Source organism: Anas acuta, chromosome 25, assembly GCF_963932015.1.
Source record: "Anas acuta chromosome 25, bAnaAcu1.1, whole genome shotgun sequence".
Taxonomy (NCBI): domain Eukaryota; kingdom Metazoa; phylum Chordata; class Aves; order Anseriformes; family Anatidae; genus Anas; species Anas acuta.
In genome coordinates, this window is record NC_089003.1 from 3,547,206 (window position 1) to 3,573,277 (window position 26,072).

At 44.1% G+C, this 26,072-nt stretch overlaps 1 protein-coding gene across 22 annotated transcripts in view; it reads right to left on the reverse strand.

Moving 5' to 3' along the window:
* The window catches only part of TANC2 (tetratricopeptide repeat, ankyrin repeat and coiled-coil containing 2), a 282,832-nt gene that overhangs the window by 85,031 nt on the left and 171,729 nt on the right, over positions 1-26,072 (reverse strand). For 21 of the 22 annotated variants that reach the window (XM_068661136.1, XM_068661140.1, XM_068661133.1 and 18 more), the window contains 3 exons: positions 23,306-23,454; positions 17,269-17,455; positions 5,600-5,863 (listed from right to left, as the gene is read on the reverse strand). In XM_068661136.1, coding sequence (XP_068517237.1) covers positions 5,600-5,863; positions 17,269-17,455; positions 23,306-23,454 — 600 coding nt within the window. Of the gene's footprint in view, positions 1-5,599; positions 5,864-15,852; positions 16,009-17,268; positions 17,456-23,305; positions 23,455-26,072 lie in introns of those variants that run through there. The other variant, XM_068661155.1, reaches the window with a different exon arrangement.

The following is a 26,072-nucleotide window of genomic DNA, read 5'->3' on the forward strand; positions in this document are numbered from 1 at the left end:
ACAAGTGGTGGTTAGCATGAACCACCACATCCATTTCGGGCTTTACCGTGGCTCCTTCTTGTAACTGTCAGTCCAACCACCCCGCCGATGAACTGAGATTTATCCCTCTGATTTAGAGCTGAGGAATAATTAAAGAGGCCTACAGCCAGAGAAACGAGAAGTCATCTTTCTAGAGAATATGCTTCAGTACATCAAAAAACTATGCAAAATAAATTGAACTTACAAAATATCATATTAAACTCTTGAAAGCTTCCCCTCGATGTTGAGGTTTCTTCGGTGCAATAAGACAGAGCGATTGCAGATACAAGGACACAAGGGAGAAAAAAGCAAAAGTCCTCAGCGTACTGCTGATGCAATTCTTCCAAGGAAGTGGCACACAACTAGTGGAAGACAATTCAGCTTCACTGACTTTTTGACTTTTTCAACTTTTTGACTAATAAACGGAAGGCAACCTGACTTGGAAGTGCTACCTGGCAGCCCAGATGCCTGGTGGACTTTGAGGATTGGGTCTTTTTGGGGAAAAAGGGAGAGTGGGAGGGAACCGCTGCTCCCAGCTGAGTGAAGGGGCTCAGCTTGCTGTGGCTGATGTCAGGGTGCACTGCTGCAAGGTAAAGTCCTCTCCATTTACCCCAAATTCAGTTTCCTTTCAGCTGTACTAATAAATTTGCTTCAGAATAAATGACATCATTTTTGGCTAGATATCTGGCCTCAGTTATCAAGAAGCAGACAAGCACAATTAGGATAACACGAAGTTTGGGGTTTTATCTGAGGCATCTTTGTTTCATCTCTCTCTTTGGAATGATTAATAGGAAGAGTTGTACCTAATTCAGAGAATACCAACCCAATAACAAAAGTAAAAAAAGAACAAAATTTTGCTATAGTGCAACACATTGCAGGGCTTGTGGAAAAGCAAGCACACTACAGGAGATCTAATTAGAGCTTCCTTTCCCTGTGTTGCAGCATGTTGCCTTTACCGTTATACTTCTTTCTCAGTCCTTTTGGTATCAATTCTTTCCCTTGGGTGGAGCAAGAGGTATTCTTAAAAAGTTTCTGCTGTGCTTCTTCCTGAGTGTGGTCTCCCAGGGTCTGGCTGAGGTTTTGCAGACCCTCCGAGCATCACGCTCGCCCTGCTCGTGAGACCTCTCCGGCCTCCTCCAGGGACAGCACAGGACAGAGGAAAACACGAATGTATTTCAATGTTAAGAAACATTTAAGTCAGCTTTTATGACTTTCCCGTGCCCCTGGTTTGTGCTTTTCCCCCTCGTGGTGCAGGCAGGGCTGCTGTGCGCTCACATCTCTGCCAGAAGCATCCCAAGAGGAGCAGCTGCCAGACACAGGATGCTTCCTGAGATAACCACCACTCGCTGTGCTCTCACAGACCTCACGGACGGGCGTTTACGCAAACCCTGCCCTCACCTTTAAAGATTAAATTCCTTATCCGTTAGAAAGCTTAAGCTAATAGCTAATAATATATTTGCTGTTATTTTATATTCTCCGAGAGGAAAAAGAGAGGAACTAGTATTATAAAAGGTCATTTTAATTCCCTGTTAACACTGAAGCAGACCTTATAAACCACACGCGGGGGCTGCAGAACTCAAGATTTCGTGTTTCATTTCACGGGTAATGGAAGCAGAATGAGACGCTCGTCGTGTACATGAGCTGCAAACGGTGCTGAAGCCTTTGTGTTCATTCAGAAACCTGAGTGCCCAGTGCCAATGTCAAGTGTCTTCTGATGATTACTGTTAGAAATGCTGGAAGCCTATAAAATGAGTTATTGTGCTTATTTGCCTGGAAGAGGGTAGGAGGAAAATGCAGTTGCAGCTTTCAGTTTCTGGGAACAATAAAACAGCAAAGCCAATGGATTCACATGGCTCTGAACTGTAAAACCGAGTTTTAAAGAATTGTTGGAAGACCTGGGATTATTTTTATAGGTGTTTTTCTTGGATCCCAACCTCTGGATGCTTGCAGCCCTTTCCCATTTCCCACAGTAAAACAGAGCACACAATCTCTGCAGATGGGCAAAGTGCTCTGCACCGTACAGCAGGTAAACACAGCAGAAAAGGGGATTACAGTCACTTCCTTGGCAATTTGCTGTTGCTGTCAGCACTCTGATCACAAAGGATAACCAGATCAGCTTTGTATCCTTTGGCAATGAACAGAAATTTTTCCATCTTATCACCCCTAACATGCTCACTCGTTACCTTGAACTGGTTCTGTACACGGCTCCACTCTTTGTTCCTTTCCTTCTTCTTCTTTTTTTTTTTTTTTGTTAAACTTTTCTTTTTTTCATTTTAGCTTAGAGATTTGGGGTTTCAATTAGAACTGGTGATTTCTCAATTACGCTTTGTGAATGCCACACAGCTAGAAAAATTGCTGTTAATACTGGAAGAATGGAGGCAGGTTGCTTTGTACTGCAAGGTCACGCTCTGGAGGGGTACTGATACCTCTCAAAATGCTCCCTATAGGGGAGCTTCCCTCTATGTAGGAAGTGAAGGGGCTTTCCCTAATTACAACAAACAACATTTTTAACTGGCTTTTCTCTTATTTTTTAACATTAATTTAATACAGCATAATGCAACGTCAGCCAAACAAACAAAATATATTTTAGTGGGTTTGAGCTGTATCACTGAGGTATTTGTTAGCAGAAAATAGGAATATTGAGCCTTTCTGGAGGCAGACCTGGGTTTGTTTGAGAATGGTGCAGGAAAACAATTTTAGGAGCTGAGCTGCATATTTAGGTCTGAGAAGATTTGGTGGAAGCAGAAGGCAGGAGGACTGGCTGGTGGCTGGACCACACCAGCTGACAGTGCAGGGCTCTGGGGTATGGTGGCAATAATTAAAACATAACTAAGAGCTGTTAATGTCTAATATTAAGAGAAAAGAATCAGCAGCTCTGGTCCCTGAATTTCCTTAGCTTTTTTTTCCCCCTGCAAGCACGGTATTAATGCTATGACTCCATGCTCAGGTTTTGTTTAATTTTCTTCTAATTTATTAGTGGTATTTTAACTCGTAGCCAAGCTGCGAGCAATTTATTGTCTGTGAGTTGTGTGTGACCCCGAGCCCTTTCAGCTCTCCCACGACTGAGCTCAGGACAATTTGCCCCCTCCCTCTCACACCCCAGCTCTCCTTTCTCTTTCAATTAAGTACTGTGAAATGCTGGCTGCCCAGCACAACAGCGGTGCCCTTCACAGCTGCTTCTGGCTTCAAACCATAAAATTGCCCAGCAACTTTTATGCTCCGTGCAGTAATTCACTGAGTGTTGGTCACCATATGTGCCCCAACTGAGCTCACGCAAAGGAAGTGCTCCCACTGTTCCCACAACTTAAAAAAAATTCACATCGCATACACAGCAACCCAGGGATCGGAGTGATTTACCAAGACCCAGAAGTGCTCTACCAAACCTCCCATCTCTACAAACATCCCGCTTTGGCATTTTAAGGTACTCCAGGGTTTTTCCAAGAGAAAGTGTTTGCAATAAATTGCTTTTAATTGCTTCTGAAGACGTATTATGCAACTAAGTGCAAGACTGGATCAATACATGTTGGGAGAACGGCTTCCATTTGTGAGCTGGAGGGATTCATACACGACACTGACTGCATTTGTAAGCCCGGCATAGAAATGAACATTTTTGTTCCATTTTGGAAGATATACAAGGAGCAGTTTAAGAAAACTGCAGAAAAAAAAAAAAAAGAAAAAAGGCACAAGGTGTAAGTGCTGCCATAAAATGGAACAGACTGTTTGTGTATAAATAGACTGTTTGGCTGGGTTGCAAAACACCAACAAAGAAGAACAGTGAGAGCTAGCAAAGGTGTGGCTTCATCCTTAGCTTACAGTGTGGAAAACCCCCCTGCTACAACCACCTACAGGCTGCTCTCTGCCCCATCCACTGCCAGGTGCTCTGCCTTCAGCCCCCACACTAATGAACCTGTGGCTCAAAATTCATGTGTGTGTTTTCTGGAGGGTTCGTTTTCAGTCAGATCTGCTGACCATGGCCATCACCTGGTTGCACAAGGTGAGGCGCTCATGCAGGATGGTGGAGTTTGCAGACAGAGCAGGTTGACTCTTCGGGCAGTAAACTTAGAGAAAATAACATTTGGGCAGTCAATGACAAAAGGTGCAGCCAAATCTTGTCCTCTTTTCCATAGCTATTCCTACAACTGTTTATTCTGGGGTATGTGTGCTAGATGACATATTTTAAAAAGCACAAAAATACAGAAGGAAAGGGCGTTCCTGAACTTTGCTAAATGGTTTTCTACTGAAACCCAGGTAGTTAAGTGTATAGTAACCAGCCCTGGTTTCTTCTGCAGGTGTCGGCACATCACTTCTAAGAAGTGAACCCAAAGCCTAAGTGATGAAGCTTCACAAGTGGAGTTTCCTGCTTTCATTTTTATCATCTCTTTCTGATCTGAAATCCCATGCGTTTAGTCTTTCAGGTTTGAGCACATGGCACGTGTTGTTTAACCACCACGCTTAGGGGCTTCGCATTTCAGCATCTAAAAAACCTCATTTCTCAATTGCTTTCAGGCCTTTGATTTTCCAAAGTGGGATTAAAAAGGAAATTTAATCTAGTTATGCAACACAGCCTGGGTGGACCAGCAATGCTATTTTAACCGACAGTCTCCTGGGCTCTTTGCAGTTCAGAATTTTTGGACTAATATTTCTAAGGAGAATCCTTCAGGGACTCTACAAAAAGATAAAGGTTTCTCCACATGTCTATATAGCCAGACATGCAGACCATCTGAATGTAATTTTTAACCCCCAAAAAGTTACCCAGGAAGAAAAAAATAGCTGAGCAATGAAAAATAATTCCAGGCAAGAAGCTTTTCAGTAAAGCTTTAGTATTTTTGATCCTATCTCTTGTTCCTGCTGTTACCAACTTGAGGGATGAACTTAGCAGATTGTTAAGACATTACCAAGCTATGTCACAGCATCATTTAAGGATCTTTCAAATAGTGGCTATGAAATTAAATGAAGAAAATTTTGATGCTGTGCCAAAACAAAAAGCTCAGTCATTAGCAAATCCCAGATGCTGCAAAAGCTGAGTTAGTGGATGCACACATGTGCTAATGCAGGCAGGGCAAAGTCCCATCAAGAGATTGGATCCACAGCAACTTTTCTGCAGGAAACTTTTCATAATTCTCTTAACTCTGAAGTTCTTTTGATCATCAGAGAAGATCAGACACCTGATTTTTCTTACAAAGATTCCTTCGAAAGAGTATAAATGGCTGTCCTGGAATTATGCAGTACTTTAAACCTGAGCATTTTATATTTATATTTGCATTAAAATGATAGAAAATAATTACTTTTATTTTAATAAATATACTCCCCACTAATCTTACAGTTGTACAATTTCGTAAAAATGACACCACAGATTACTGAAATAACCATTAAACTACATCAGAAACAGTTTTCCCCACAGGAATTTTCCATGTAGAAGTAATAAGTCAAATGGACAGACAATTTTTGTCACACTTAATGATAACGACTACAAAAAGGAGACTCCTCTGTGGGTAATGATAACATGAAAAAGGCTGCGATATGTATATGCTGTGTCTCTGATTTCAATAATGACAGAAATGCAAAAATGTTTATTTCTTACCTGCTACTGAATTTGGCCGTGGCATAAGGTAAAGAGGAATAGACTGCACTGACTGGGACAAGACCGTCTCCAGGTTCCTTTCCGGGATCTTGTTCAAGCTGTAGGTTGAGGCCGTCATGTTCTCATCCACGCGATACAAGCAGGAGTCCATGCTGGACTTCTGGGACTGCCAGGGTTTCAGGTTTCCTCCAGATCCAAGCTCTTTACTGCTCTCCCCTCCATACTTTGTGCGTTCCACATTTTCTGAGTAGCTTGTCAAAGTAGCTTGAAGGAAGAAATTACAAACAAAATGACTAACAAAGAAAGAATTGCTTGCATACATGCTGCTATACACGGAGTTGTGCAATGCAAGTGCCAAAACTGATGCTCATCATATTTTCCACATGCACATAAATCAGAGATGGAATTTAGTTTAATGATACTACTTCTGCTTACTACTTCTAAAAGAGCATTTAAGCTATAATGTCTTGGCTCATACTGTTAAAAGCCATTTATAATTATAAAGAGTATTAAAAATTATGTACAATGTTGTATTAGAATATGCAATCCCAGAAAGACTAGAAATGATTAAGGAAGAAACTTTATCAGTGCTCCAAATATCTTTCGATTTGCATCACAGTTAAAACCTTTTCAGAGAATAATTTCAGAAATTTATAAACTTAGCAGTATAATTTATAAACACGGTTTAACAATGAAATATCACATAAAAACCCACACCTGACTTGCACGAACAATTAATTCTTGTGGATTCGTTTGGTTCAGAAACTGAACTCGGTGTCTCGTTTGATTTACAGCTGTTTATATCAAGCTTTAAATGCAATCCATACATTTTCCCTCATACTGCTTGACTTGAAAGAGTAGGACTGTTGATATATTAACATATAACTCACTATCCTCTCACTTGCCACAACTTTGCAGATTCCTACTGCTATTCCAAACCCTGAAACACAACTCCAGCCTGCCTGCTCCTGAGCCCCAGGCGCGCTGTGCTTGTGGATGTACTCGCTAATACTTATCACATAAATCCACTGAAATACGTCATTTTCACTTAGCCATGGTAAATACCACTCCAGGCCCAAATTCTCTGCTAATTTCTCTGCCATCTGTCCCTGGGCACAGCAGCATCTCCTCTTTTTGCAGCACAAACCCCGCTGTTAGGCTTCCTCAGGGGCAGCCTTCCTTGCCCGCACAACAGCTCAGTCCTGCAGCTCTGCTGCCTCATTGACAACCAGCCCCGCGTTTATTTTTGTCTTGATGAATGCAAACAGCTAATTACTCCTAAGATTCACGTGCGTTTAGGCTAAAGCCTTGCCAAGCTTTGGCTACTTTTTGAAGGCAAGCAGCCTAAAGAAGAGGCTCCAGGCACAGAGCACCTACAGGAGGCTGCTGTTTAATTGCACGTGGGTAAGGGTTCTTTTGTTTGTTTTTCCAAATTCGTTTGGGAGCGGAGAACTACATATTTTAGTTGGTTGTTCACATGATGGGTGTCGCCTGATGTTAGGCATCTGATTGGACTCAGAAATACCCCGCCAGAGCTGCCCTGTCCCCTCTGACAAAACAGGCAGCCTCAGGCACTTAAAATCAGGGCTGATGCTGCTCTCCTTCCATAAGTGCCAAGCCGGCTGCTCGACTCTATCCCCAGTGCAAAACCATTCATTTCAATGTCCAAGGATCAATCTGCATTAAATGTCACGTTAAATGTCACTATAACGTGAACCAGAATTAAAGCTTTCATCTGAAGCCACAAAATCACCAAAAAAAAACACCAAGACGTGCAAGAAGTGCCTGATCTGTGTCCATCCCAACACAGCCCGTGCGGCTTCGCCTTTACCTTTTGGACCTATTTATTTCTTGGGGTTGTGCTTCCCATCCATAAAGTGAGATCAATGCTTTTGTACCTCATCAAGGTTTCCAAAATGTAGCTGCTTGCATCATTGTTTAAAACTTAAAACCAACGCAGGCAACAGATAAGAACCGGTATCTTCACAAATGCTGGCATTTAAACACAGCGCGCTGTCAGGTGAACACATTTACACGTTAACGTGATAAAATAAGATAAAAACAAGAAGCAGATGTTCACAGATTTCTTTTGCTCCCTTAAACTGCTTAATATCAATAAACAGATTTTTTACTGTTTCCCAGAAAAACTCCATTTCAGAAGCCTGGCTCTGAGGTGCTAAGCATGCTGTGCTGTCCATTTACAGAAAAAAAAATCCATTAATTTATACAACCCCAGTATATTTCTAATTAATCTTGGTAGAGACACGTCAGCAGCTGAAAGCAGTAATCTTCATACATTAAACTGAGGACAAAACAAAATAACCATGCGTCAAAATAAGATTTCTCTTAATGAAGTGACAAAAAAATGATAATAAACCCTGCTGGTCTCTTTTCTAATTGTCAATTTGTGCTCATTGTAAACATGATTTTCACTGTTTTACACTAAGGCTGTTTATGTGCAAACTCTTCATTGAATCAGGTATTTCGGATGGCTCCCTGCGGATCAATTTACCTTCTGAACAGCCCGGGATGATACAAGCACGGCTACACAGGCTGGAAGCGATTACTCTATGGAGTTAATCTCTTCTATGAGCTATTTTAAACCAAAACAAATTTCATTTTATTTAAAAGACAAAAGCGTGAGGCTATCTATAAGTCGGCAACACGAGCCAACACACAGAGCACGTCCCCTGGGAGAGGCAGAGCCTTACCAGCACCACCCCGGAGCTGGGCTTGTCCCCGGCTCCTGGAGCTCAGCAACCACCACCTTGCCACAGACTTTTGGGTGAGCAACACTGAATCTCACAAATTTCACATTACGTGCACCAACTCAGGTTGTTTCAGTGTGATAACCAAGGGCAAAAGGTGAGGTTTATGTACAAAAAAAGTGCAAAGACTTTTTGGGTAGAAAGAACTTCATTTAAGTTCCAGACAGGATGAAGCCCATAAACACCTGTCGCCAGAAGAAAAGCTGCGAATTATTATTATTTCTGCAGGTTTGCCATCTGCACACCCCAAAATTTCCAAAGAACAGAGCTGCAGAGGGGATTCTAGAACAGGGGCTGCCTTGAGACGTTTGGGTGTGCGAGCAGGCGTCCCCACAACCTCTTAATTTCCCTGCAAGGGATGAACTGTGCTCTGCAGGAATGAGCTCTTTGGATGGTTTCATGGGGAAAGAGGAGCCGCCCCTGGGCTGAATCCTGCCCAAATTCACAAGAGGGCTGCTGTTGTGTCATTAATGTACCTGAACTCTACCTACATGATAAAAATATTCTGCAGCTTAAAGCAGTTTAGGGCTGGGGAGAGGGTGGGTGAGGCTGTCTGGCGAGGAACCGTGCACCAGTACCAGTGACCATATTTCCATCCTCAAGCAGATTTTGGTGTACAGAGCTGTAAGGAGACCATCAGAACATCAGATTATACTAAAAACTGACTCTCATGTTGAAATTCCTGCTGATATTACTTCGGTTAGATTAAAGACCTAAATCACCTGCAAGTATCTAGCACTAATCCGTGGAGACTTCGTGGCTCTGTAGTTCCGGACTACGGCACTAACCCAGCTGCTGGGCTGCAAAAAGGAGGCCCTAATGGGGAACGATCCCAACAGACCAAAACCTGGCATTACATTGTTGGAATTGTGCCAGCGCTAGAAGGGGCTGCAGGGACATTTATGGACCAGAAACCCAGTATTTGAAGTTTTCGTTGCTGGCAACGCTTCAGCTGTGCAGGACACATTCAGGGCTTCGAAGGATGCGGGATGTCACAGCCTGGGGACGAGGAGGGTCAGTGTCCCTGCGGGTGGTCCAGAGCACCACAAAGTCAGAAATCAGCAAACTGGGAAATGACAATGCAGATGTCACACTGATGGAGATGACGGAATTAATCCTTTCTTAATGAAAGGGTTATAGAAGGATCCAAACAGGCCTTCAGACACTGCTGGGAATTTTTTTACGGGAGGGATTCCTGCAGGGACAGAGCAGGACGGGGGCACCCAAGGGAGCTGTGTGCTGAACAGGAGAGACCCGAGAGCCAGGGAGAAACGTCTGTGGCTCTCCGCAGCACCCCAGTGATGGCACATGATAAATATGGGTGCTTATACAGATCATATCCCCCGTGAATCAGCTGGCGTGCAGTTCACACCGTGTTTAATCCGAGGACAGAATTTGAGGCATGTGTAGGATCAGAGCGCCCCACCGCTCACCGCAGACCCTCTCACTGCAGGATCAAGGCGCGGAGGCACCCCTGTGCAATCAGCACGGCTCCTGGGGGATTTGCCCTATCTCTGCCTGCAAGATTTCACCACCACCCTCTGTAACAGCACCAACGGTATCGGCGAGAGCGGCGCTGCCTCGGCTTCTTTGAGGATGTGTGCTTTGATGCCGGGCAGGGAGACACCCCAGAGATGCACCAGCAGCCCTTTTACAATCCCACCTTGCTTTTAGCATTCAAGACTCACGCCTGCCTTTTACCTCAGCAGAAGATTTGATGCTTTGCCTGCGTCAAGCTTTTTATTTCGAACCCTGACGTGGCTCCTTTCCTTTGGCGAAACATCGTGGTCAGAACTTTTTCCCAACAGCAGGTTTTAAAATATTTTTATTTCTTTGGGAAAGAACAGAACTGCATCCAAGGTGCATCTGAGACAGCATCCCAGACATCACTGAAGCCAGTGCTACACATCCCTAAGAAATATCCTGTATTTACAGGACAGCAAATATTATTTCTAATGTAGTTGTAGGTTGGCCTGGGCCCCGGAGCACGAGGCTTTCAACTGCATTTGTCTCGAGTCAAACACGTGAGGGGATTTTTAGCATCCCATCCAATTCTCCTTGAGGCAGAGATCATGCCTGGAAAATGTCAACCTTCATGCTCACGTTGCAGATGGAGCTGAAGGAAAAAGCACTTTCCTACAGCTACCTTTTTATGACGAGCAACAGCTCTGATATTAATTGTATGTAGAGATTTATAATGCATCTCAAATAGGAAACAGGGATTTTGTTGCCTTAAAGAGTAACTGCAGCAGAGCAGCGAGCCTCATATGTTGCCCTGAAACTGGATACTAGAAGCACTCGTGGAGCCACTGCAGGTTAACCTCATTTCACTCTCATCCAGTAACACAATAAAATACAACTTGCCCTATCACATCAGAGATGTCCTAGCTAAAATGTATGACTTGACAAGGAGTAAAATAATTTTTTTACCCCAATTTACATAAGCCTTCATAAACTCAGCCGCAGAAAGATACGCCTAAATATAGCCAAGTCGCCCCAGACCGCCCCCAGGAGCTTGGCTGCCAAGCAGAAAAGCTGGGCTGGCACTAACCAGAAGCCCAAATCTTTCCCCAGGGATGGAGGCAGCCTTGGGCACTGCAACCAGTACATGGGTGGCCTCTGGAGCACTGGGTGCTTTTAGAGGAAGAGAGGGAGTTGTTCTCTGCTGGACACCATCAGCCAGAAAGTTTAAGGCTTATCCAAGCAAAAAAAAAAAACAAAAAACAAAACCCACAAACCACCAAACCACAACCTTAAACCAGCCCTGGTTTTGAGGTCAAAATCCACCTTGTTCTTCCTAAGTTTAACTTCCCTTACAACAGTGGTCTCAAATAGGGGGGGGGGGGGGGGGGGGGAAACAAACTGGTCTAATTTGCATAAACAATCCTATGAAAAGACAGAGATTAACCAGGTAAACCAATTTCTGCTCCAAGCCTCAAGCTACTATAAATCACAGTAAGCACACAAAAGGTCTCGAAACGTAATGAGAAATACCTTGACAGTAGCATCATGCTGACCCTATATTCTTGCTGTTCTAAATCTGAATTCCCTGCTGCAATGGCTGACAGGCAGCATGAAGAATGGCATGAATGCCTCCAAGCCAGAAAGGGCTCGTACCTGCTTGCTCTGCAGACTAGAAACGTAAGGGTAAAGCAGCATTAGAGCACGGGGACGCTCCCCGCATCACAGCACAAGTTACTGCAAATACTGAGCTCGGGAAACTAAACTTAGCAGCAAATCTTTCCTCTCTAAACCTTAGTTTGTCACTTGCTGAAGCAAGGTGATGAATATTTTTCACAGTCCTCTATTGTGAATATTAAAGAAATCTGGTAAAAAGGTTCCAAATCTAATATATAAGCAACAACTTGAATTTTCCTCTAGCTATCTCCTGCTCAGTCTTTTCAGTGTAGTCTTTCTTTCAATTTTTCACTCCATTTCTTTTTCCATCTACCAGGCTGGACTGTAAACCAGAGCAGATTTCACAGTTCTAATGTAACACGTGTTCTGGGCTGCTTCCTTCTGCTTTTATCTTTAAACACTCTTCTTTCTCACCTCCACCTTTTTTTTTCCCCAAAAAAACATAACAACCACCTGTCGCCAACCTATTATCTATCCAGTATTTAAGGGCCAGATTTTGGTAGCAAAGCCAGCCCTTGATGCCTCGGAGACTTCACTGGGAGGAGGCAGAAATGTTGTTTCATGCCTGGTTGGGTTCCTCACTCCTCACCCTGACCATGAATTGCTTCACATGTGCACATGTTTACTTTTGCTCAATTTGTCCTTTTTAAGGAAATTAAAAAAAATTAATCAGGATCCAGAAACGATATTTTTTTGTACTTGATGTGGTTGAGATTCTGTGATCCCACCAATTTTGCTCAACAGCTGCTGACGTGCCTGATAAATAGCCTCCCTTTTCATCTCTGACTGTCAGCCCAATCACCTACAATGAGCAGATACATTAACGAACAAAAGCTCATCATCATCAACGGCAGACATTTTTCAGGGAGCTCCTCCTTTGGGGAATGAACCCAAATGGAAGCTGGGTAGACTAAGAAAAAACTGCAATTGTTAGAAATCTTATTCATTATTAACCAGAACGTTTCATAATACTGATGAGATTGTCAGAATTCAAATGCAGCAGCTGTAAGATCACAAAAATATTTAACCTGAGGTAAATTTATCTTGAAGTGCTTTTTGAGCTGCTCTTTGTTCCCTTCTCAAAACAGTTAAACTTGCAAACAAATGTATCTTGTTTTATTGTCAGCAGTGTCTATTCTGCCTCGCACGCAGCCTAGATGAATTTATTAACAATCCTGTTTTCAACCAACGTATGCATAAATCTGCAGAAAGCAGCAACTTGATAAAAAGTCAGGAGTCAGAGTGAGGAACAAAAAGCATCAAGGAGGGGAAAACATGAAAAAAGCTACCGGGCAGATTTCCAGGAGGGGACAGGGACCCTTTATGTGTCGTCTTTGTAAAATCCACAAAATTTAAGTGAAGCCAACTGGTCCACGTGGTATTAGACCTACCTACATCACTGCAGCAGTGGTGCAAGAGGATTTACACCGCTCACTGGCTTTCCTTCCAGCTGCCTCAGCATCACACCTGTGTTTCCTCACTCAGATCCCCTGATCATTAAGCAGGGAACACGTTGCAGGTTAGCACAGAAGTTTACATAAAGGAGGAGCGCGGCCCCGTTTCGTCAGGGAGTAAATCACAGCACTGCAAATGTCACTTCTGCAGGAAGATTCAACACAGGAACGCAGCCGCTACCTTAATACCCTTGGGACTGCTACTAAATGATACGAAGTGCTACTCAAACATCACAAGCACTTGGGTGATCTTCCCATTCTGGCAAGAAATGTTCTCTGCTTTATTTTAAGACTTGCCTAAGACTGTTGGAGATTTCTTTTTGTGTTTTCTGCTGCATCCAAGCAGCAAAACTTTAGAAGCCCACTTCTGTCGGGACGAGAAGCACAAAGTCTTGCTGCAGGAGCACGTGATGCCTTGACCAGTTTTCTTTTCAGTAGCAGATTTTGAACATTAACAGTTGGCTGCTTTTATACAGTGGGAGCCAAAAAATCCTGGAAGCTATTCAGAGGTTAAAATCAGGTCAGCATTTTCACCAGCCATTCTGCTTTACACAAAAACGATTTAGTGGCTTCGAGGAGAAAGGGCTGACTTGCTCCTATCTCTCCTTTTGGCTCCCCTCCCCTTTCCTACCCTGCCCCCCTTCTTTTTTTTTTTTTGCAAGTTAACGATTACATTTATTACTGCTTTTGCTAGCTGCTATAATAAAATGCAACTAATATAAAAGCTAAAAAATACTAACCCTTTTTCATACAATTTCCCTTTATCTTTCCTTCAGCTGCCTTCATTCCCCTTGTCTGTCCTACTGCTTTGCACTGTGCTTCTAAACTGAGTTTGAGCCTTCAAGGTGAAGAAAACCCAACGTGGTTTGCAAGAAGTTTGTGCTGGGAAAGGTGATGAGTGTGTGAATCTGAAGATTTGGAGCTTGTAATGCTGTCGTTACTCTTTCAACTAAGTAGAAATAACTTTCCTTTGCTACAAAGGGCTTTAAAAATTAAAATAAGGCTGTTGCAACCCAAGTGGTGCATTTATTGACGTGGTCACTCAGCGTGCCATGGTCCCCGTGCCATGCAGATTAAAGATATGACACGTCTGTTCTCTGGTGATAACTGAAATTAAGGAACAGGTGACACGCACAAGTGTGCTTTCTTTAGCTCAGTTTGTCCTCTTTAAGGAACGTGGGCTTCACATCCATGTTTAAGCACAAAAATGCCCATTCTAGTTTGCCCAGGCAAGTTTGTGCTGTCTAGCAACATGGGTATGTAAAATGAGCTTAAAATGTACAAAAACATTTTATGTTAAGCAAAAACACATGGGGAAATGCAGTTATGGTGTAAGCATTGCCTTCCCACTTTAATTAACTGTTTTATTAATTATCTGTTTTCTGGCCTTCGCTAATTCTCAAATACTGCACACAGAGCACACTGACCTGGGACACACTTTAAAGCCTCTGTTCTCAAAATACAAACTGGTGGTGATTCACAACTGAGATTTGGAGGTGATGCCTGTTGCGGCTGAGGACTGACAGACAGGAGACGAGGATCAGATCTCCCCATAGCTGTAACTTTTATCACTCATTTCACCATTTCTCATCTATTATAAAAATGCACCTTTGCGGAGGTGCACGAGCTAACAGTTCACATCACTTCTTTGAGAGGAGCAGGAGGGATCATAGCTCAGGAAACAAAACACCAGGGAAATGTTTAATCTTTCTCTCCACAAAAATGGCAAGAAAAAAATAATCCAAGTGGCTTTGTCATGGAAATCTCCAAGAGCTTTACACTTTTAAGGTACCACGTAAAGCCCCTCAGCCCAAAAGCCATGTCAGTTCAGTCGTTGTTGCCGAGAGCAAACATGACAGAGGGAAATGCACACAAGAAGATCTGTATCCAATAAAGCAGGAATGCAAGGGAGGGAAACCTGATCCCTGACCCTCCAGAAACAAAGGAGCTGATGTGTTACTAAAAGGGAGAGCAGAGCCCGACGGAGCTTTGCTTTGCTTTCCGCGTGTGGGCAACGTGGCTGCTGTACTCTGCAGTGAAAATAATCCTAGGGAATTGGTGTTGTGCAGAGAGCACCTTACAAAATCACTGCACGCCCAGCTCACAGCCAAACAGTGCCAGAATGACAAAACCCCAAATCCATGTCCCGTGGGGAAGCTGCCTCCCCCAGCTTGTGCTGCCCTTGAGCCTTGCAGAAGACAGCAGAGGGATGGAAACAGGCTAACAGGCTTGGCTAAAAAAATCCCCTTTTTCTTTTTTTTTCTGCTGCTGGAAAGTGTGACTGGAGAAGACCGTTTCCCCCACAATTTGTTGCAGCTGCCCAGCTTCTATGAAAGGCCGGAATAAGGAGGTGTTGAAATTACTATTGTCAAAGTGAAGGGGGGGCAACAAAGGGGAGAAATCTCCTGTTCTCCTTTGAGTGCTGACACAAGAAGAGGAAAGCACTGCTTTTTGGGAGCCTTGAACAGTGCTTCCCCTGCTCCATACGAACATATTTTTACATGACTTTTCCATCTGGGATACATTAACATAGCCTTGGGATAAGCCACCTTCTTTCACTTCCCAGTTTTTCCATGCAAAAAATCTACGCTCCTGAAAGGAATTGCTAAGAGAATCTTCCTTGTCAGGGGGGAAAAATGTTCTCGACTAAAAAAATGCCAGGATAGACCTACTGACAGAAGGGGATGGCAGAGAGTCTGAGCAAAAAGCTTCAACAACTGATCCCACCAGGAGTCAGCATCGTGCTGGCTCTTCTGGGACACGTGGGGTTGCCGCTGAGACCACCCGCACCTCTCGGCCTTTTCCCTGGACCAGAAGGTCCGGATGAAACCTACCTGCAGGACCCTGCTGAGAGGCAGGACCCAGCTGAAATCAAACGCCCTCTTCTACTCACCACCATTCTCCAACCCAAGCAGGCTTCGCGGGGCTGCTGCTGGCCAGAGGGAAGGAAGCCCAGCTCAGGGGGCATCGCGAACAGAGCCCGCAGGGTGTGTGACACCGCAAAGAGCTCTCCCAGAATCCATTAGCCTACTGTGGTATGCAGCTCAGAATAGCTTACATATTTGCATTTTAAGATCATGCAGGCAGAAGTGCTACAAAGGTTTCCGTGGCATACAGGAGCTGAACTAAGCCCAGATTTCCTGATCAGCCAAGCAAAATATTAATCACTCGTACAACTAACCTCCCTGAATTATCAACCTGCCTTTTTCTGTTTCCCTCCTTCTTTAAGCACTATATAAACCATTGGCAAAGTATTCTTAGCTGGAGAAACACTCAACATAAAATCCTGGTGAGGACACCCATGCTAGGGCCATTCTGCCTGATATTACACAGCAATTTCTTTCCTCCCATTGTGCTTTCACAGCCAGTGAGCACAAATTAATCTGTGTATGCTATTTGCTCGAGATCCTTTACGCTGGCAATTAGGAAGAGGTGGAGCCTAGCGAGAATCTAAAATTATTCTCATTAATCCTCTAAAATTATGAGTTCAACAGTGCTACGGTAGAAGTCAGAGAAACTACTTACTGCACATGTAACACAAGAACACATTTCACAGCCTCCTCCCCACCAAATACTTTTACAGAAAACCCAACAGCCTTTGAACTATGAATGTAATAACATCATCCACTCTCCTTCCCCTAACAGAAAAGAAGAGTGGCTAGGGACTAAACACAAGGAAAACGTTGAAAAAACAGATCAAATCACTCTCAAATCACTCGAGGTAGCAGGAGAAGGTGGCAGCCCCAAGCAGCAGCCACTGCCTGGCACTGCCCATCCCCGTCCCACTTCTTGGGCCAAAAAGTTTGCATCTCTCTAAATTAGCATCTCCACACTCATAAACGGGCATGGACAGCAAGTTGAGGGAGATGAGAGAACAACAGAAAAACTTGGCAGAAAAAAATAACCTCGCCAGAATTAAAGGAGGGAAGAAAAAGTTGGGAAGAAAACATTGCACTAAGTGTGTGAATCAGCAAAGACGGGAGGCACACGGGAAGCAAAAATAGAACGAGGGAGGCAAACTCTGCCTTTTACCATTAAACAACTCCCAAAACTTTGCATCAAACACAGTATGCTCACATTCTTCCCAATTCCCAGCAACTCTACATGAATTTATTTATCAGGAGCTGAAGACAGAGAGGTGTAATTCACCTCGGTTACTGAAACATTAACACGAATAACATGGAAACACCCCGTTCATTATCAAACACACATATTACCCAAACTAAAGCTTGTTAAGCCCTCAATGACTGCCTGGCTTAGCACTAGGGGAACTAACTGAGAGCAAGAAGGAGAGAGGTGGCACGCTCACCTATGATACCGCTGTCTCTGCTCTCCAGCGTGGACGTGGGGCTGGTGACGGCCCCATAGGTGCAGTCCTTGGCGGTGACGCTGGTGCTGACGGGCGGCAGGGTGGAGCAGGGGCTGCTGGCGGGCGGCGAGGCCGTGCTGCTGGTCAGCGTGGAGCAGGGGCTGATGCGCTGCGTTCCTGCGGAGGTCTGGAAAAGAGCAAGTTCCAGCTTCCTCATTCAACGGGCAATGCGGGAAACATCCAGCAAGTGGCATTTAGCAACAGCCTGACTGCACGCTTCATTAAAATGCTGAGCAGTCTGTTAACGTGGAACGGAAAGTTAAGAAATAAACTAGCACGATAAAGTCAGATAAAGTCTGTGACTCTGTTTAAGTAGCAATCTTGAGGGTCATAAGCATACAGCATGATCTCACCTTCACTTACAGCAAGAAACATAATATGCAGGAAATCCTACAAAGACCTCGGTGCCATTTACATCTGCTCAGAAATCTCAGCGGGACTGCAATTTTTATTCTGCCCTGTAAATGTTTCCTTCATTCAAGAAAAGCAACAATGGTTTCACACCCTTGCAAAGAGGAAGTTCAAAATCCCTTATCTAGATACGAGACTGCCCTTCCCTGGACCGGCATGCTTTCCCCACCATAGAAAGTTTTGTTTTTGTTTTGTTTAGTTTTGTTTAAAAAAAAAAAAAGAAAGCCAAAAGCCAACCCGCACCAGTGAAAAGGTTGCTCTCCAAAGGCAGAACAAAACAGAAAATGCAGCAGCACAAAAAAGACTGGTGTTTGAAAAGTTTTTTTGGAATGAACCCATCTGAAACTGTGTGCAAGAAACTTCGAAAAGCTTGTACATCTGATGCTGAGCACAGAGATCAGTTTATTAAGAAAACAAAATTATTCCTGAATTTGATTTGAGACAAGCTGTGATACAACACAGATCCCTTGTTCTAACCGCAGGCTGCTGGATACACAACCTTCCCTGGCAAAAGCTCCTCCTGGAGATACATCCTGCAATATCTGTAAGCAACAAACCCGCTGACACTGGAAGGTGCTCCTGTCTACCCAACATAGCAACTTCATCAGCGTTACCCTGTACTTTAGAGCAGCCATCCCAAAATAGCTTACCAAACGAGCAACTTTTTACTTCCCTTTCACAAAACAAAGCCCTTTTCGCCTCTGCCTACAGGTTGTGTGTTTTTTTTTCACTGTTGCAAAATGGTTCCAGTCCCAAGGAAGGACCAGCAGAGGTTAATTCCTATCTGGAACGTGTTTGAGATTTCTTGTTCTCCATGTGAATGCTTCCCCAATAGTCAGGCAGATCCCTGTTTCCCTTTCTCACAGCATTTGAACCCAGGGTGACCACAGAAAGCATCACGCTTACAAACTGCACAATGTGTTTGAAGTCTAATTTTTTTTTTCCTTCTCACTATTCCATACTTGAAGCTCAAATGGTGTCTGGAGTGGACTTTTTTTTAAGTACAACACGTGGAGAATTCACTGGTTTTTAAATTAGAAGCCAGATCCCACACGTAGCTACGGGAAGAAATCTAATTTGGCCAAGAAATCCCAATGCGGCTGGTAAGAACCCTTGCTCACAGCATCATCCCCAGGCTTGTGGGGCAAAAAAGGGGCACCCAGTGCCATGGGTGGGCTTCTGGGGCAGCACCATGTGGATGCCCCAAACCTCCTGCACCTCCCGGTGCCTCTGCTCTTGCACCAGTGTAACTGTGCTCAACTGACCTGAAGGAGCACGTTGGTATATCGGGGCTGGAGCGCTGACCTGATGGCTCCGTGTCAGGTTTTTGTATTAAACATTGAGACTGAATCATGGTAGAAAATGAACCGTGTCGGTATTTCCAGAAATTTATCATCTCCCTTCAGTACCCATATAAAACATCCCGCCAGCGAGCGAGACGGCTGCCACCAGACCAGCCTCTGAAGTCCTCAGGAGAAACAAAGCAACGCTCCCCTCTCCCCATCCAATTTGCAGAGCCACTAGTGGATCACGGTTATTGTTATTTTCCCTTCTTTTATGTTCGAGGCACTTATAAATAGATCTTTCTTTTCCCCCAGTAGCCTTCTAGGAACCGACGGCAAGCTGGCTGCTCCATAAATCCTGGCTCCCTGGGCACTCTGGTTGCACGCATCCGTTGTAGCACCTGCCACGTGCCTCCTCTCAGTGAACCTTTTTCATTTTCCCTTGCTGCAGTCTTCAGATGTCTAAACGCTGGCATGATTTCTCTAAATTTATTTTTAATTTTCCAAAACTATTTCTAACTAATTAATTCTAGTGATGAAATTAAAAAATACTTCTGTGCCAGTATTCAATGAAAATATTCCATTATTTTTTTTCCACTTAGAATTGCTGGGGTGGACGTCTTTCTTAATGCAACCTACATGGGGCACTTTTGGGATTGCTGCTCGTGAATCAAGCAGGTGCTTGCACTGAGCTACCCGCTACCGTGGGACTGTCTCTTCAGATTTATTGCAGCTGATCAGACCCCATCGGTATACCCGAGCTATTAAGTTAATGTCTTCCAATGTTGATTTCCTTTAACTCACTGACAGTACAATAAACTCCATCGGGTATCAGGTAGCATTACTTCTGAGGTGCAGGCAGTGAAAGAAGCAGAATTGGTGGGGCTCCCCCATTCAAGTGGAGCAGACTGGAGATAGGCCAAAGGATCACCGTGCCCCCAACATAGAAGACTAGAGAGAAGACTGACTCCATAGCTGGAGACAGCCCCAAGCAACCTGCTCTGAGCTGAGCCTGCCTCGAGCGGCGGGTTGGGTTAAGACATCTCCAGAAGTGCCTTCAGCCTCAGCTGTTCTCCAGCTCTGTGATTCAGCTCCTTCACTGCTCCTAGCCTAAACAACACTACAGCATCTAAAAATTTTATCAGTTCACGTTTGGGATCTTTCAGAATGCAAAGCATGATTACTGCTATGAATTGTTTATGGCAAGGTTTTTCTATGCCCGTTTCAAGCAGTATTTTAAACAAATCCTTGCTGAAACTTATCTCAGTGCTAGCAAAATAACATCCACTAACCTTAAAACACAGAAAATTTACTCTTCAAATTAAAATTCAGTCCAAGAGGGGTACAATCATCTTTCCTGCAGCTGATAACATCATTGTTTCATGAAATGCCAGAAGTGATATTCTTATAAGCTCTTTTATTTGCGGTATTATCAATGCAGCTCCTTAGGAGCAAGCTACTTGCAACTGGAAATTACTAAATAACACGGCATATCACTTGGCATTGATTGACATGTTTTATTTTTGTATTGATATAGAAGAATGCTCCTCTGTGCTAGTTTTAAATATAAATTTCCATTGACAGAACATTCCGTATTATTATTATTGCTGCTGTTTCATCTGTCACGTTTTCACTAAGCTTTGAAAAATTAAACTGTTCTGTCACAGGCCCATTGTCCTTTGTGCTTCTCTGGCAGCCAGTACAGTTGAAAAATAGTTTCCCAAAAAGTAGGAGAAAAAAGATTTATTCTTTGGCATTTGTGATCTCTCATTAAGGAAAGCGTGATTAAGAAAGAGACAGCCCATAAGACATGCAATTTCATAGCAATCTGGATTAGAGAATATATCCTTTGACATATTCAAAATAAGGCAATTGAATGAAAATGGAATGTGCCGATTTACAGATTGGGGCAGTTTTAGTGAAAACACCTCTACTCCTTATCTTCGCTTTAGCTCAGCACTGGTGAGATTGCAAATAATTATTTTCTCGCTTCAGAAGGCAAAGCATGGTTAGAATAACAAGCAGCAGCCAAGTCCCAGCTTTTTATACAAAGAACATTTCTTTGCCCAGGCCATGTAAATTAATGCATGAAAACCTAGAAAATTGTTCTCATTTTTAAATTCAAGTGCAAACTAGTAGTCAATCAGGTTTTAATTAATCAATGATTAATGGAAGAATTAATCTTTGCAAATCCCATAAACGTCTTTCTGCATGGTTTTCAACACCCCTTGAAGCGTGGTGGCTGAAGAAATCAATTCGGGAAGGAGTCAGAGAGGTTTGCAGGAGAGGCTGAAGGAGCTGGGTTCCTTCAGCCTGGAGAAGGCCAAATTGCACCTGGGGAGAGCTGAAAACCTCCACGGTCTGCAGGGGGTTAGAGAGAAGACAGCCCCGTTCTCTGAACTGCGAAGGACAACAGACTACAGCCGCAGGTTGTAGCAAGGAAATTTTCTACCAGCTAGAAGACAAAAAGCCCTTCGCAGCTGGAGGCATCAAGCACTGGAACAGGTTGCCCTGAGAGCCCGTCGAGTCTCCATCCATGGAGATTGTTGAGCCTCGGCTGGACAAGCCCCGAGCAGCACCGTGCGGCTTTGAAGCCAGCCCGGTGGGAGCGGGCAGCGCGATGCGATGCCCTCCGGAGGTCACTGCCAACCTCAAGTGCTGTGCCATTCAAGGCGAGCGCTGGCAGCAGGAGAGGCTCACAAAGAAAGAAAAAGAATTAACTCGGTAATTGAGGAACCGGCCTCTCTTTATCTTCTCCAGCACATGAATAGCATTCAAAGGCCTCGCAAAACTTTTTCATGCAAAAATTAGCACACAGCCCAAGATATCAATCTATTTTAGAGGACAACTCTCCGCTGTTTCTCTTTAGATTTTTCTTTTATTTATTCTCCAAAGACATCTTTTGCTTTAGAGAAAAGATGGGATTTTAATTTTTGTCAAAAGGCAACAACAAAAGGAGCCATTTATAGTAGAAAGCTCTGCTGGGCTTTGAAGTATTCAGTTCAAATAGGTGCCTGTTAAAAGTACATTTTCTAGCACAATGTATAGTAAAGTACATTTCAAATCCACTAAACTTGCATAAAAAATTGAATGAAATCATTAAAAGCTTAATGAATGTGTTAAAGGAAAAAAAAAATTACAAGAACTCATTTCTTGGCGTTCAAGCATCTTACATATTAATCCTCTGGGCCATGTAGGTGATGGAAGACCAAAAATCACTTGGTTCAGTCTGGGGTGCGGGACCTAGAGCCTCCTGCACCAGGAGCACCCCCAGCTCTTGTGCTGGGTTCAGGGGAGCCCTCTGCCTCCTGCCGAGGGGCACCAAGCTTCTTAGGGCCATGACGGGCATCGAGCTTTAATGCCAGGACTACCTTTATGGCTGCCACTTGTTATTGACTCTTTTAGGGAATTCAGGACTGTTGGATCCTCTGAAATGTGCCTATGTTGGATATCTAAAACAGAGATGGAGTCATGCAGAGTCACACAAAGACTGGTAAAAGGAGAGAGAATTGCAGCTGGGCTCCTGAGTTTTGCCTTTTTGCACCACACGCTGGCCTGTCCTTCTAGCTGATGGAAAAATCAAACTGAAAAACTGTCTCCTAGTTTCATTCTCATTTTATCAACACTGATGGAAGTGGGCGTATTGCCCAAGGCTGAGGAGGGGCAGGAAGAAACTCAGGCAGATTCCACAAAATTGACATTGTAGCCATGACCCTGACCTTTTTGCTGTTCTGCTTTGCAGCCACCAAAGAGGATGTAGCAAGTTCAATCACAACAAAGGTTTTATGATCTGCTTTCTCTATCGATTTTCAAGCATGAACTCATCTTGCTAGGCAAGAAAAGAGCAAAATCTGTGACTATCTGTAAAATATTATTACTACTTACCTGTACTTCCTAGAGACATAGCGAGTCTTTATGCAACACTGCTAAAATGCTTTTGAAATACTGCACACAAGATGCCATGGAAGTACAGATTATTTTGATCACTGTAATCTGATTAGAAACGCTGCCCACTCCTACAACATTTGCAGAAACAGAAAAACAACAGAAGCTGTTTCACACAGGAGCAGCTGATCCCTGAAACATATACTGCTGCAGTGTAATGATGATTCATTGTTTAACAAGGAGATACAACCTTCTACCTCACAACAATCATTTCACCATTATGAGACACTCAGCTGCCATATAATTAGAAAATACCCACTATCTCCCATGCTGCATCCTGATCAGAGCCCAGCCAGTTACTGCTGTAAAACCGAGGAAGAGCGGAGGAGCTGCTGTACCTGGTTCTCGTCCTGCACCTCCATGCTGTACTGGGGCCCTGGCTGTACCTCCGTGACTTTCTCTCCGAGGAGGAAGCCCAGGCGAGTCATGAGTGTGTTTGCTGCCTCATCTACGGATGGAGGGGGTCCCAGCTCCTGCTCAGCGTCACCTAAACAGGAAGAGGAACACACGGATTTAGACAGGAACTGTTGCTCTTGGCTATTGTTCAGTGTTTTTAGCAACAAAACACAGCTAACTTTTCTCACTGTAACTTCTGCATCCGGGTTTTGAGGTTATTCACATCATTCAAGTCTGTCTTAATGTTATTTATTGATCATTAATTTTAGGTTTTGCATCGCTCCAGCTATCAATACATGTTTCTTCGAACTCTGGCTGTTAGTTCTCCTCTCGTTGCTCGTTGTATTTGCAGTACCTGATACGGAAGCAAGCACATTCATCTCTCTTTCCCTGCACCAGCAGTAACACAGCCAGCCAGGAACTGAGATTTCCTGGAAAGAACAATCGAGAGGGAGAGCGCTCCCCTTTCCTCTCACACAGAAGCTGCCTCCAGTTACCCGCAGTGAGTTCAACACTGCACGTGCCATCTCATTTTCCTGTTCCCACAGCACTGAACGAGATGCTCAGCAGCAAACCCACGCTACCGAGTGGTTAACGGCAAAGAACGGGACAGAAAACCCACGTGCATCGACCATTATCATCGCTGGCTCTGACGTGCTCAAGGTTACGTGGAAAGCACGGGGCTCCACAGACCAAGCTTTTGTGCAGTCACAGTATGGGCTACAACACAACGTAAAATCCACCTGCCAAATCCCCATCACGTACAAAAAATAAGTCAAAAAGCAAAATTCCAGATGATTTTTTTTCCAGAAGTTTCTCTGTCAAAAAATGTTGGAGGTTTTTTGATCCGTAGCATCCCCAGGTAAGTCAGGTTCTGGAAGTCAAGTTCCTCGCTGCCCGCACGGCAGCAGTGTTATCATTAAAGCCTGAAGGTCAAGTTCTTTCCACGTTACACTGAAGCAATACTGTGTTTAGCGCAGTTGTAGGAGACTAATTAGGATTTGCAATTAGTCTACAGTTAATTATTCATCTGATAATGTACAATCTGGAAAAGAGCCGATCTCTGCTTCCCAGCTCTGTCCTGGCTCGGGGGTGCTCCAGCACTCAGCCTGGAGCTACAGCAGAAAGATGTGGCTTTAAATATAACTTTTTGATAACTGTAACTGAAAACCACAAATCACAGAATCTGGGATACGTACAAGACCTCAGTAAATTCAAGCCAGCTGCTTCCAGAAATTCCCATTTAGCCTCCAAATGTGCATCTGACAGAAGCTTACAGCAATTTCTTGGTGTCTCACCCGCACCACGGCACATCAGAAACCCTGGAGCATCTCACACGACAGTCAGCATCCCGAAACGCCGCCAGCTTTGGCAGATCAGCATCCAAAGCAGTCCTTAAACGGTGACTTCACCGTTACGAAAGTGGATTATGGAATACGATAACAGAAGTTGTCTTCTAAGTTACTGAATCCCTATTGTACTGCTTTATACAACGCTGACGTGAATAGGATAGGTTTAAGATAGAGACAAATTTAGATGGATGGCCCAATTTTTCTGAACTGCTGACCACCCACATTCAATCTGTGGGCATTTACCATCCCGGGGAGTCAAATTCAGAACAGATACATTTACGTAAAATGAAAAGTATATGGACTCTGATTTCCAAGGTTATTTCTGCTTTAAAAAAAAAAGTCGACTTTGGAATTTATCCTAGATATCTATATGTAGGATATGGCTCAGTTTGTAATTACTGAAAGTTCCTTGTGCATCCCCCATGCTGGTTTCAGAGCACATTAACGATCCTCAAACCATGCTCACTTTTACTCCTCAGAAAGTAAAAGGTCAGAGCAGAGCTGTGCACGTCTGAGAGCTTCCTTCTGCTCTGTACAGCACCTGGTGGGACCTCCAATTTTCTGCAGTACTGGTCTAAAATTAGGGAAGAGCCGGCTGTAAATCTTTTACATGGGACCGCTGCAGTGATGCATGGGGAAAAGCACTCAGTGCAGGTTCCTGCATCTAAGCCGCCGTTGGGATCCCGTGCAGCATGCTCCAGGGGACCCTGCTTGGCAGGGGGTTGGAGCAGGTGGTCTCCAGAGGTCCCTTCCAACCTCAGCCATACTTTCATTCCGTGATTCTGTGAAGCTTATGAAGAAAACCAAGTTTCTGGAATGGTGCTCACGAAGAGGCGGCCGACCTGCGCTGCTTGCCAAGGACGCGCCGTGCGGGCTTGTGCCAGGCCAGGCCACTCGCAGGGAACGGGTCCAGCAGGCCAGCAAGCAAGACTGAAGTCTTCAGTTTGAAATGTGTTATTTCAGACTCGAGAGCAATTTATTTACAGGCTACATCGGGGCCGGCTGGGCAGAGTCAGCCGAATTCTGCTCAGTGTCAGGAACCGCTCTCAAAACAAACAGCACAATTTGCTCCTGCGAGGCTGGGTTTAACCGTGTCCGCACCATCCCTAAAACATCTCCAAGGGGCACAAGCTGTCTTTTACCTCTAAAATAAAATTATATGCTCATCTCAGGTCCCTGCACGAAAAGGTGCAGCGTCATGCAGAGGCACCAGCCGTGACTGCAGCCCTAATTCCCCGGCCAGACACAGGACAGAGAGCAGCAGCTGAAGGCGCTGAGCTCTGAGAGCATCCCACTTAGTGCAGAACTATCAATTATTTTATTGTAATGGGGCTTTCAAAGTGCAGATAACTTTGAA